The sequence below is a fragment of the Oryctolagus cuniculus genome, chromosome 11, assembly GCF_051225735.1.
Source record: "Oryctolagus cuniculus isolate XC-2025 breed Fujian yellow rabbit chromosome 11, ASM5122573v1, whole genome shotgun sequence".
Classification (NCBI taxonomy): domain Eukaryota; kingdom Metazoa; phylum Chordata; class Mammalia; order Lagomorpha; family Leporidae; genus Oryctolagus; species Oryctolagus cuniculus.
The window spans coordinates 117516965-117529688 of NC_142877.1; the positions used below are offsets into that span (position 1 = coordinate 117516965).

Genomic DNA, 12724 nt, shown 5'->3' on the forward strand with positions numbered 1-12724 from the left:
GAGGGGTTGGGTACTCATCCCGTCCTGCAACAGTGAGGGCGGGTGGATTCGCCTCGTTTTACTGAAGCTGAGGTTCAGGGTTCGAGGCTCTTCTCACATGGCCGGAACGCGTGGGGCTGTGCTGCAGATGGCGGAGTCCAGACTCCTCAGTCCCTCCTGGGAGTGGCATGGTTGGTGCTGCTCATCTGTCCCCAGCAAGGTGTCCACGGCCTCGCTCTTCCCACCTGCCTCTGTGTGCCCTCCCCTGCAGCCAGGCCGGCTCTAGTGCACCTCCCTGCCCGTTCCCAGACGTGTCCTCTCCCTGGAGTGCCCGCCTGTGGTCCCAGCAGCTCCACTGAGTTTCCTGCCCCAGCCTCCCTGTGAACTTGGCCCTGCCTCCCCACCCTGCTGTAGCATGTTGAGGGTGGAGGCAGTGTCGTGTCCTGGAGCAAGGGTCTGCACCGCCCCTTCCCCCCACCCTTAGCCAGGCGCACTTGGCTGGCCCTGCTCAGGAGTCCGGCTCACAGCTGGGACGCAGCAGGCAGTTCACAATGCACCTGCAGGTCCTTCTTTGATCTTTTGGCCTTCACAGTGAGCCTATGGTTACTCCCAGTTTACAGTCAGGGAAACTGAGGCTCAGGGACCAGAGTAACCCCTTGCTCCAGGCGTGTGGAATGGTGGCATCAGAGAGAGGGGGCAGGAAGAGGAAGCAAGCCAACACAGGTCATCGGGACCCTAACTCAGGGCAGGGCTCGCAGGGACCAAGCTGCCCATCCCCTGGTGGCCTTGTGGGGTCCCAGCCCACCTCCTCCCTGGCAGATCTGCTTCGACAGTAAGCCCCGGATCATCAGCAAAGGCACCAAGGACTCTCCTTCCGTCTGCTCCAACCTGGCTGCCAAACACAGCTTCTACAACAACAAGTGAGTGGCACCCACTGCTGCTCTGGGGGTCGGGGGTGCTAGAGAGGCTCCCAGGGCAGCTTCGATAGCCGGGGACGGCAGGCGCCACGGATCCAGCCTCCACGTGGAAAGCATAGGAGCCCCAGTTATCAAGTATCTATGTGTGATAACCCCAGCAGCCCTTACGCGGGAGAAGCTACTGTCCCCGTGTACACAGGGGAGAAGGCTGAGGCTTGGAAGTAGCTTGGTCAGCAGGCACATGGGGCCCGGCCTCTCCTCCTGCCCCACAACCCCACTGTCGTCATGGCAGCACTGGGCAGTGAGAAGGAGGTGTTGGGCGTGGGGCCGCCCGCCTTTGCCCTCTCCTGCCCACCAGGACCCAGCCCCATCCTGACCAATGCCTGTCTCACGTCCTCTTGCCTTGGGTTTCCTCATCTATAAAACTGATGATGGTCCCATCATCAGTTACGGTTCCTGGCCCAGAGAGGCGCTTCACTGTTGTCCCTAGGGTCCAGAACCAGCTCTGGAGACTCAAGCCGGAAACCTTGGCTTGGTGGGCTTGGGTGCCCTGTGCTTGTTGGAGCTGGGCCTTGAACCTAGGGCTGCCTCCGTGTGGTACCCGCACTTCTTCCCCACTGTCCCATCCGCATTCATGGATGGTGCCTAGAGTGAGCACTCCCGGGCTTGCCTGGCACTGGCAGAGTGGCCCCAGCAGGAGGCAGAGCGTCATCGAGGCTGGGGCTGCATGGTGTCCCTCCCCCCGCCTGCCAGGTGCCTGGTGCACATCGTCCGCTCCACCTCCCTCAAGTACTCCAAGATCCGCCAGTTCCAGGAGCACTTCCAGTTCGACGTGTGCCGCCACGAGGTGCGCTACGGCTGCCTACGCGAGGACAGCTGCCACTTCGCGCACAGCTTCATCGAGCTCAAGGTCTGGCTGCTGCAGCAGTACTCAGGTGAGGGCCCGGCGCGGGCGCATGGAACGGCTGGGCTTCAGGGCTGGCCGGTGGCCGGTGGCCAGGGCGAGCTCCCTGGTGCAGCTGGTGCGTCCTGGGTGGTGCAGAGAAGACAAAGCCTCCGGGCTGGGACTGTCCTGGGTGCGGGAGAGAAGCAGAAGTGGGACCCTGGGCTGGGTAGACGTAGTTCCCACTCCAGCTGCTCCACTCGCTCTGGGTGCTTGTCAGCAAGTCAGTCCCCTGCTCTCCTGGGAAGTGGAGCCCATGTGCCTCACCCATCTCACGGGGATTTACCAGACAACCCTTTGTGCTGTGAACCACTGAGGCCCTTGCTCAGAGAGCCCAGGACAATCCACGCACAACCAGGCACAGAAACCCCCTACATCCTTTGACCTAGGACGCGCACCTGCCCCTCTGCTGTTGTAACTGAATCCACAGCATTCCTCTTGGGGGTGGGGCGTGTGGTACGGTCCCTGTCACCATTGCAGTCTTCCAGGGGTCACACTGACAGGAGGTCAGGTGCACATGAGAGCTGTGGTAAGACAGCAGGGGAGAGGGACAGGAAGTGGGGCGTCTCTGAGGGGGTGGCGTCTGAGCAGGGAAGTGTGTTCCAGGCAGAGGGAAAAACCAGTCCAGAGGCCCTAAGGCAGGAGTGAGCCATGTACAGGAAGAATTGGAAGGGGGGAGCTGGCAGCTTTGTGAATGGAGACCGTAAGGGGTGAGGCTCAGGGTTGGACCCAAGTCTGTAAGTCTCCATTTCTAGGTCTCAAATAGAAATTCCTGGGATTGTTCTATATATGATGTGCAGTGTCTGGAGGATTTTAAGTGGGTGTAGTTGTGTGATCTGATTAGTATTTTTCAAGTTTCTCTGACCACTGGGTACAGGATACAGGGGCAGGTCCAGAAAGCAGAGCGAGAAAGAGAGACATCTTCCATCAGCTGGTTCATTCCCCAAGTGCCCACAACAGCTGGAGCTGAACCAGGCCAAAACCATGAGCCTGGAACTTAATGTCCATCTCCCACATGGGTGACAGGGACCCAAGTACTTGAGCCATCATCTGCTGCCTCCCAGGGTGCACGTTAGCAGGAAGTGGGGCATGGGAAGCAGAGGCACTCACTCCAGATGGGATGTGCACATCTCAGCCACTGTGCCAAAGGCTCACCTCAAGATTCCGGGTATATATTTAAAATATTAATTATTTGAAAGGCAGAGTGACAGAGCAAGATCTTGCATCTGCTGGTTCACTCCCCAGATGGCCTCAACAGCTGGGCCAGGCTGAAGCCAGGAGCCAGGAGCTCCACCCAGGTCTCCCACATGCGTGGCAGGGACTCAAGTCCGTGAGCCCGTACCTGGTGCCTCCCAGGTGAGCTGGATCAGAAGCAGAGCAGCTGGTGCTGATACGGGATGCAGCTGCCCTGGCTGCACCACAGCGCCCGCCCCCTGGGCTTGTTCTGGTGGTGGAACCAGCGAGACTTGTCGGCCCAGATATGAGCACGAGACAAAGGACAGTGTCAAGTTCAAGTCTACCATGAGAGTAACTGGCGGAGTGAGGCTGCTTTTTCCGAGAAGGGGGAGGCTGTCAGAGGAGCAGTTTTGAGAGTAACACTGGGACTCAGTGTAGAACTAGGGTCTGAGCTGCCTGTTGGACTTCGAGTGACTGTGCTGGGCAGGCAGCGGACATGGGAACGGTCTGGGCTTAGATGCATATTTTGGGCTCGTCAGTGGGAACCTGCGTGTCAGGTGCAGTGCCTGGCTCAGTGATGAGTGGCTGCTAGGGATCAGCATCTAAAGGACAAGGCAGGAAGTAGAACGAACTGTGGGGAAAACACGATGACGTGGAGATGGGAGGGGAGGTTTCACGGAGCAGGCGCTGAGCAGGACCTCCAGGGTGGGCTCTGTATCCCTAGCCTGAGGCTGGTGTGGCTCTGATGGGGAGGGTCTGGGGACCCTCCGGGCACTAGCAGTGAAGAGCCCCGGTGCCTCGGTGAGCTGGTGAGCGAGCCTGGGGCAGGGGCTGCCGTGCAGGAGGTGGCCCCGCTGTAGGAGGCCGGGTCAGGGAAGGGGGCTGAGCTGCGGGCCCAAGAGACAAGGACACTGGCACAGGCGCAGGGCTCCCACACCGTGGCACGGAGCAGCCCCTTCCTACTGCATCTTCCCACTCTGAGCCGTGTTTTATCCCCTTGGCCCTTGTGAGGGCTCGGAGCAGGGCCCGCGTCCCCATTCTGCAGATAAGCAGGCGGGCCCAGAGAGGAGTCATTTCCTGCACCCCGTGTCTGTCCATGGCAGAGCCAGACAGGAGTGAGGCTCCTCCACCTGGGCCTCTGGTGGCACTGGCACCTTGGGGGGCCATCGTCTCGCTCCTTGACCAAACGCCTTCAAGGATGCCTGTCTGGCCCCTGCCCTCCCCAGGCATGACCCATGAAGACATCGTTCAGGAATCCAAGAAGTACTGGCAGCAGATGGAGGCCCACTCGGGGAAGGCCAGCAGCAGCTTGGTAAGGCCCAGGCACGGCTCACGGAAGGTGGTGAGGATGCCCTGGGGACTCCGGATGTATCCCTTCCTGGATTCCCCGGAAGTTACGATCTTTCCGATTCCACATCTGTTGTGGGTGTGTGGTTATACGGACACACACGTACATTCACGTACATAAATGGACACTTTTCCTGTCTTTCAGAACCATTTGAGAGTCAGCTGCAGATGTGTGTGTTCTGAAAATAAGCACTTTCACACGACCCCACTGCAGTCACCGACTAATGATTTGACTCAAAGTGCCTCCACTGTGAACTTCAAAAAAAAAAAAAAAATCTATTTATTTGAAAGGCAGAGTTTCAGAGAGGCAGAGGCAGAGAGGTCTTCCATCTCCTGGCTCACTCCCCAAATGGCTGCAATGGCCAGAGCTGGACAGGAGCCAGGAGTTTCCTCCAGGTCTCCCACATGGGTGCAGGGGTCCAAGCACTTGGGCCTTCTTCTGCTACCTCCCAGGTGAATTAGCAGGGAGCTGGATCGGAAGTGGAGCAGCCGGGACTCGAGCCGGCGCCCATACAGGATGCCAGTACTGCAGGCAGTGGCAGCATTACCCACTGCACCACAGTGCTGGCCCCTGAACTTTTTCTTTAAGATTTATTGATTTATTTGAAAGGCAGAGTTACAGAGAGAAAGGGAAAGAGAGAGAAAGAGAGAGAGAGAGAGAGAGAGGGAGAGAGAGAGAGACCTTCCATCTTCTGGTTCACTCTCTAAATGGCAGGGCTGTGCCAGGCTAAAGCCAGAAGCCTGGAGCTGCACCCAGGTCTCCTATGTGAGTGCAGGGGCCCAAACACTCGGGCCGTCTTCTGCTGCCTTCCTGGGCTCATTAGCGGGTCTCTGGATCAGGACTCCCAGGAGCTTCTGGGACTCAACCAGCACCCATATGGAAATGCCAGTGCTGCAGGCAGTGGCTTAACCTGCTGCACCACAGCACCAGCCCCATAAACTTGAACTTCCCCCTCTGTGACTGAGAATCCCTTCTGGGGAGATGGTGTGTGAATGACCCAGTACTTGCAAACTGCACCCCCAACCCCCGCCACATGTCATCTCTTGTCCCCCTTGATCCTAACCCTGGTCCTGAAGATGTGACCTATGGTACTGTGGCATTTGCAGAAGGGAAAACTCGGGCTCAGAGCCCAGGACTTGCCTGCTCCCTCCCTGCCTGCACCATTCCCACCCCATCACCCATCACAGTCCAGCCTGCCTGTCTCCCAGGGGAGTGGGCAGCCCCGTGAGCCCTGATGCCACAGCTCCCTGGGCAGCGGGATCTCAAACCGTACCTGACAGTGGGGACGCTGAGCTCAGAGGGGCTCAGGGGCTCAGGGGCCCAGGGGACAGCGATGTGAGGTGAGGCTGGGTGGCCCTTTCTCTCAGGGGGAGGCTGGGCCCCTGAGCCCCTGAGCCCCTGAGCCATCCCAGGTACGGCAGGGAGAGAGGTCTTCCGTGTCTGCCACGTCTCCTCGCTCCTAGGCCCTTCCCTCACTCTCCCCTCTCCCTGGTCTATCTCTTGTGACGTCTTTTCCTCTCCCCTCATTTCTTTTTGTGCCGTGAGGAGGGGCAGAGGCACCACCTGTGGCCTCGCCTCCTGCATCCCTCGGACCCCCGATTCCTGCCCGGTGGTGCTGCCAGGGCCCAGGGCCCGGGTGCAGGCCTAGCTGCCTGTGGGTGCCAGAAAGGGCTTCACCCGCCTCCTGCTGCCCACCCACCCAAGACGCCGGCTCAGGTGTGAGGCCTCTTGCTTGCTTCCTCTCCAGAGGGTGGGGCCTGTGGCTTGGGGAACCAGGGCCGAGTCCCTGCTCCGTGCCCCCCACAAAGCATGAGCACCTGCTGTGTGCCAGCCCCTGTCCTCACACAGCTCACCTGTGGCGGGTCGGCAACATCTCTGAGTTTGTCAGATGGGACCTGCCAGCCCCTGTCCTCACACAGCTCACCTGTGGCGGGTCGGCAACATCTCTGAGTTTGTCAGATGGGACCGTGAGCCCTACAGACGCAGGCCTGGGCCCAGACCTGGCCCAGCGAGGAGCCAGAGAACCAGTGTGTGTGGCTCACTGTTACAGCAGTGCGGCATCCCTTCTCACTCTTGTGAGAATCCGGGACCCTCTGGGGCCAATAGCAATAAGGCTAGCCCTCTGCCCACCGTAGCGCAGGCGGCGTCCCACTACGAAGGCCTGCGTTTACCTTGTCACTAGAGTGGGGCACTGTGCATCCCAGGTCCCAGGCAGGGCTCCGTCATCAGTGAGGACAGAGCCCCTTCCTGCTCTAAGACAGGCCTGGGCTGAGTCCTGGGGGTGGTCCACAGTGCCGGTGCTAGGAGTCCCTGCGACAGGAGACACACACTTGCCTGGAGGAGCCAGGGCTGCCCAGAGGATGCTGGGGCACTGGGGGCAGCTGGCACACACTTGGAGCAGCAGGCTGCCCAGCACAGCTGCGAGGGCACCTTCCCCGCCCCCGGCCCCTCCCTCTGTCCCAGGAGTGCAGGTAGAGCAGGACTTTCTGCCTGCAAAGCAAAGGCTGGGACAGAGGGTGAGGAGGGAACATGGGGGTGGGGCCTAGAGACATTAGACATAGCGCTGGAGGAGGGGCCAGGGATGCCCAGGTGTCTCCTCCCTGCCCCACCTCCACGGGGTGTTCCTCCTGCTGGACGCCTGAGTTCTTAAGGCCCAGTGCTCATAGCTGGATGCATCAATCAGCACAGGTAGTTTAGGGACTGGGAGTTCGTGGAACGGGCAGCTGTGACTTGGGAGGGCTCCAGGGAGGGCTTCCTTTTGGAGGTGTTGCAGTTTCTAGAACGAGCTGGGTGAAGAATGGAGGGAGGGCATTCCAGCAGGTGCGAAGGCAGGCAGGTGTGACGGGGGAGGCTGTGCCCGCGCAAGTGCAGCCGTTCCACCAAGCAGGCCTCCACAGGAGTGAGGTCTGGGGGGACGACCAGAGGAGGCGGGCAGAGCACCTGGCCAGGAGCCAGGAGCCCCCTGCAGGCTCCCACGCTGAGAAGCCCTGGAGGCCACCGTGTGCCTGGAGAGCCAGTCCATGCCAAGGCCCGGAGTGGCCCCCGCACTCCCAGAGGCGAGACCCCAGCGCGTCACAGGCTCCTCTCCCCACCCCCTGCAGGGAGCCCCTCGGAGCCACGGGCCCAGCACCTTTGACCTGCAGATGAAGTTCGTGTGCGGCCAGTGCTGGAGGAACGGGCAGGTGGTGGAGCCTGGCAAGGACCTCAAGTACTGCAGTGCCAAGGCCCGGCACTGGTGCGCGGGGCCCAGGCAGGGCTCGGGCGGGGTGGGCGCGCTCGGGGAGATCACATAGCCCCAGGCCCTGCCCTGACCTCTCGCCGCCGCCTCCCCTCTGTCCTACCTACAGCTGGACCAAGGAGCGGCGGGTCCTTCTGGTGATGTCCAAGGCCAAGAGGAAGTGGGTGTCCGTGAGGCCCCTGCCGTCTATCCGCAACTTCCCACAGCAATACGACGTGAGCCGGGAGCCGGGGTCAGGGCTGTGGGCCTGGGAGGGCCTGCCCGCCAGCCCGGGCAGTGATGCCGCCCGGTGGACTCAGCAGGCTCCCCTCCCCCCAGCTCTGCATCCATGCGCAGAACGGCCGCAAGTGCCAGTACGTGGGCAACTGCTCCTTCGCACACAGCCCCGAGGAGAGAGACATGTGGACGTTCATGAAGGAGAACAAGAGTGAGTGACAGGCTTAGGGCCCCCACCCCAGCGGTGGGCAGCCCAGCCCCGGCAGCCCTCCCTCTGCCACCTGCCCTCCTCCAGCCTCACCAGCTGGGCAGGGGTCCTGGGGCAGAATGCACGGAGAAGCCCCTCACCAGGCACTCTGTCCCCCATCCCCTGCCCAGTCCTGGACATGCAGCAGACCTACGACATGTGGCTGAAGAAGCACAACCCAGGGAAGCCGGGGGAAGGGACCCCGATCAGCTCTCGGGAAGGGGAAAAGCAGATCCAGATGCCCACGGACTATGCTGACATCATGGTAAGGCCCCGTGTCGGTGAGCCCGGGGCCCTGGGCTGGGCCCGCCCAGGAGGGGCCGGCAGCGTGGGGCGTGGGCGTCCATGGTGCTGTGTCCCCAGATGGGCTACCACTGCTGGCTCTGCGGCAAGAACAGCAACAGCAAGAAGCAGTGGCAGCAGCACATCCAGTCGGAGAAGCACAAGGAGAAGGTCTTCACGTCCGACAGCGACGCCAGCGGCTGGGCCTTCCGCTTCCCCATGGGCGAGTTCCGGCTCTGCGACAGGTGCTGCAGGGAGGCAGGCCCGCGGGAGGGGGGCCCTGGCCGGCCCTGGCTCCTTGTGGTCTGGCAGTGGCATGCTGGGGGTGGAGGTGGGTCTTGGATGTGGGGAGAGGGGGCAGCAGCAGGTGGCTCAGCGCTGGGTGAGACCCCAGAGAGGGCCGGACGCCCGGGTGCTCCCTGAGTTGGCAGGGAAGGTACTCGGGAGAGGCCTGTTTGGGAGGGTAACCAGCTGGGGCAGGAAGGGCCCAGAACTGGGACAGTGAAGTCTCCGGCTGCCCGCAGGCTCCAGAAGGGCAAGGTCTGCCCAGACGGGGACAAGTGCCGCTGTGCCCACGGGCAGGAGGAGCTCAGCGAGTGGCTGGACCGGCGCGAGGTCCTGAAGCAGAAGCTGGCCAAGGCCCGCAAGGACATGCTGCTGTGCCCGCGAGATGACGACTTCGGCAGGTACAACTTCCTGCTGCGAGAGGACGGGGACACCACCGGTGCCACCCCAGAGGCCCCTGCTGCTGCTGCCTCTGCCGCCGCCGCCGCTGCCACCACCACGGGGGAATAGGGCCAGGTCTTGGCTGTGGGCAGAGTCCTGGGGTCGGGGGTAGGGGTGGGAAGAGAAGGCCTCATGGAAGGGCTAGGGCAAGCCAGCTGGGGGTGGGGGATCGACCTCATCAGGCAGCCCCTTGCCCCCTGGGGCCCATCCATCCTCCCTGCCCCCACTGCCCCCTGTGCGCATACCCAGGTGCACACGCTGCAGCCCCAGGCAGTCCCAGGGTCTGTATCCTGCTGAAACCTGGGCAGACCCTCCCCCACCCCCGTGGCTCTCCTGGTTGGGGTGGGAGAGGCCTGGCTGACCCCTCCAACTTCAGCTTACAGCTTTAACTTCTGTCTGCTCCTACAGGGGGCCCAAAGCTCAGGGCTGGGGAGCCTGGGGTCCCCACTTGAATCTGCAGCAAGAGGGGCTTTCTCCTTGGTCCCCCACCCTATCCCCTTGCCCTGAGGGCAGATTAGGATACCACAGAGGGCAGGGGACCCTGATTAGCTTTAAAATGCAGCCCCAGGATGGAGCCAGGGGACACTTACCCCCCCCCAGGCCCCAGTTTCCCCTCTGGCTAGAAGGGTGGGAGAGGCTGGACTGGTGATTTCTGGAGCCTGGTTGAGGAGTCTTGATTCTGTCCTTGATGCCCCCGCCCCGGCCCTTCTTCCTCGTGGGCAGTTGAACATAGACTGGAGCCTTCAGCCTTTGGATGGGTCCCAACCCAATCTCCACTTTGCAGACACGAACACTGAGGCCCAGGGGAGGAGTTGGTCTGCCCAGGGTCTCTGGTCCACTGCTGGAGGCGGAGCTGGGATGAATGGGGGAGAGGCCACAATGCTCAGGGCCAGTCACTGGCTGGAGCCCTCAAGCCTCTTGGCAGGCAGGGATGGGGCCGTCTCTGAGTCAGGGTGCAGTGTGGGGGAGGGGTCCCTGGAGGCTGGGGACGCGCAGCTCTCATCAGTACCCCCTGGAGGGCAGAGGCGGCAGAGGACCGTGCTGGTGAGCTCAGGTTCTACAGGAGGTGCAGTGGTGGGGAGGGGAGGGCCTGGGGGACTTGGAGAGAAGAGATGACCCTGGCACCTGGGCCACTCCAGGACGGCACATGACCCCTCTGTCCTGGCGACCATCGCGATCCTCTGCCCTCAACCCAGACACACCATGTGTCCATCTGTCCCAGCTCTTCCCGATGCCAGCCCTGCCAGCTGCCTGGGACCCCAGCTGACCCCAGCCTTTGCCCTTACCCACTAAGGCCTCTCCTGTTCCCCTCGTCTGACGTGCCTGTGTGTACCCCTTCCTTTCCATTCCATGCCCCACGGGAAGACTCAGCCTCCCCTGGCTCCCCAAACATTCCAGAATGCCCCAGGCCGTTGGCACAAGGAGCGGGACACCCCCGCAGACACCCAGGGACCAAGGCAGGGTGGGGGTGAGACGGAGAGAACAGAATACCCATGCTTCTCCCCAAGCAAAGACCGATCGTGCGGTGACAAACGAGGGGCACCAGGGCTCTGGAGGACCCTGCTCCTCATTGCCACCGCCGCCAGCCTTTTCCCGACAGCTGTGGCTTGCTCCCTTGTCTCCTCCCCGCCCCGCCCCAGCAGGCCAGCACTGCAGAGTCTGGGTGCTGGTGGCCTGCCTGGGGGGAGGAGAGACCACCGCCCAGGTGGGGGCCGTGCCGTGAATGGCATGACACTCGTCCCCCTGACCCGTGGTGTTGTAGTCCGTCGTCACCAGCCTTGTTCTAGTGTGTATATATGTCGCCCCGTGATGCATATATACACAGGTATTAAATATATCGCTCTATATAATATTATATATGTGTGTGGTATCCAAGGAATCACTTCTAATGAGGGCTAAAGATAAAGAAACGGCCAGAAGAACGCAGCCATTCTTGCGTGGGGGGTTGTTTCCCCCGCTGTTGGTGAGGAGCTGAGCCCCGGAGCCAGGATTCAGAGGTGATCGGATTCAGGCAGCGGTGGTGGGAGCGCCCCCACCCCGGGGCCCAGCTCTGCCGATTGCTTCCTGGACCACAGCGTGCAAGAATAATCAAACTTGCCAAAGAAGTAGGCTGCAAGTCCAGGGTGTCCGTCTGCAGCTGTGATCGGACCAGGGGCCCTGTGGGCAGGGAGTTAGGGGGAAGGGCACGGCTTCAGCTGTTGCCCCTCTGAGGCCTGTGCCCACCCCTGGTGGCAGGGCCAGGACAGCATGGCACGGTGGGGTGGGGGCGGGGCCTGCGTTTCTCAGCTGGCAGTAATCAATTTAATGGTCCTTTTTAAAACATCTGTGTATTAAAAATTTAAGAATACCACACTTTAATATTAAATATCATAAGGTCTAGTATCTTGATAATAATGTAGATGTTTTAATAACAATTTTTGTCCTTCTTAAAATAAAATGAAAGAAACTTGATTCTTTTAGCCTTTGTTCTAGAAAATAAACGCGCGCACTTTGACCCCAGTCCCCGAGGTGTTGCTCCTACTCCTCCCCAGCTGGCACTCGCGCCCGGCGCCCTGGGCTGCTCTGCACCCGTGGGGCAAAGCTGGCGGGCGCTGGCTGCGCCTGAGGCTGACATTCCGAGGGGTGAGGGCGGCCCGTGTCCCTGTGTACACAGAGGCCCAGCTGACCCCGCGCAGGCAGCACTGTTGGCCAGGACAAGCTGTGCTCTGCACAGTGGCCCCAGTGCCACCGTCCGCCGCCTCTCCCCACCTGCTGGATCTTTGCCAGCGATGCTGCCCTGGGCTGTGCCCCTGGTGGAGGCAGCTCCCTCAGCGGAAGGGCCGTGCGCGCGTCCTGGCCGCACCCCCGACTCCCCGAGGCTGGAGCAGCCTGACGTCAGGTGGGCCCCCAGTTCCCTCACCTTAGGAGGAGTGGATGCATTACAGCAGGGGTTCGGGGCGGGGGGAGTCCTGCGGGAGGGGCTCTCACCGGGTAGCGCTCAGGAGAGGCCCGAGGCCAGGGAGTCAGCCAGCTGGGTCTGCAGGAGGCGCTCCGGTGCCTGATACAGGATGGGAGGGGGCGCTGAGCAGCTCGGTCACCGCAGGACTGGGGCGGCTGTCCCTTCACCACAGCCCTGCAGGAATGGAGTGAGCGTCCCTTCTCACCACAGCCCTGCAGGAACGGAGTAAGCGTCCCTTCTCACCACAGCCCTGCAGGCCCGGGGTGGGTGTCTCTTCTCAGCGCAGCCCTGCAGGTACGGGGTGGGAGTCCCTTCTCACTGCAGCCCTGTAGGCCCGGGGCAGGTGTCCCTTCTCACCACAGCCCTGCAGGCCCGGGGCAGCTGTCACTTCTCACCGCAGCCCTGCAGGACTGGGGCAGCTGTCCCTTCTCACCACAGCCCTGCAGGCATGGGGCAGGCATCCCTTCTCACCACAGCCCTGCAGGCCCGGGGCGAGCGTCCCTTCTCACCGCAGCCCTGCAGGACTGCCGAGCACCCTTCACAGCCTCCGCAGACAGTGAGGGTTTCAGGGACTCCTGGGAAAGAGGCAGAAAAAAAGATGGAGAACCTCCTGGGAATTGGCTGTCGGCAGAGGTGCCCTTGGCTCTGTTCTTCTGGCGTTCTTGGCTCCCCGACTGCACTGTGCAAAACTAAGTGGTGCGGGAAGCTGCAGCC

At 61.7% G+C, this 12724-nt stretch overlaps 1 protein-coding gene across 4 annotated transcripts in view; it reads left to right on the top strand.

Annotated features, from left to right (window-relative positions):
* The window catches only part of ZC3H7B (zinc finger CCCH-type containing 7B), a 53903-nt gene extending 42380 nt beyond the window's left edge, over positions 1-11523 (top strand). For 3 of the 4 annotated variants that reach the window (XM_008275171.5, XM_089309009.1, XM_089309008.1), the window contains 9 exons: positions 799-899; positions 1650-1831; positions 4242-4327; positions 7465-7598; positions 7711-7816; positions 7920-8028; positions 8196-8329; positions 8428-8591; positions 8871-11523. In XM_008275171.5, coding sequence (XP_008273393.1) covers positions 799-899; positions 1650-1831; positions 4242-4327; positions 7465-7598; positions 7711-7816; positions 7920-8028; positions 8196-8329; positions 8428-8591; positions 8871-9141 — 1287 coding nt within the window. In that variant the 3' untranslated portion in view covers positions 9142-11523. Of the gene's footprint in view, positions 1-798; positions 900-1649; positions 1832-4241; positions 4328-7464; positions 7599-7710; positions 7817-7919; positions 8029-8195; positions 8330-8427; positions 8592-8870 lie in introns of those variants that run through there. The other variant, XR_016217056.1, reaches the window with a different exon arrangement.
* The last annotated feature ends 1201 nt before the right edge of the window (positions 11524-12724 follow it).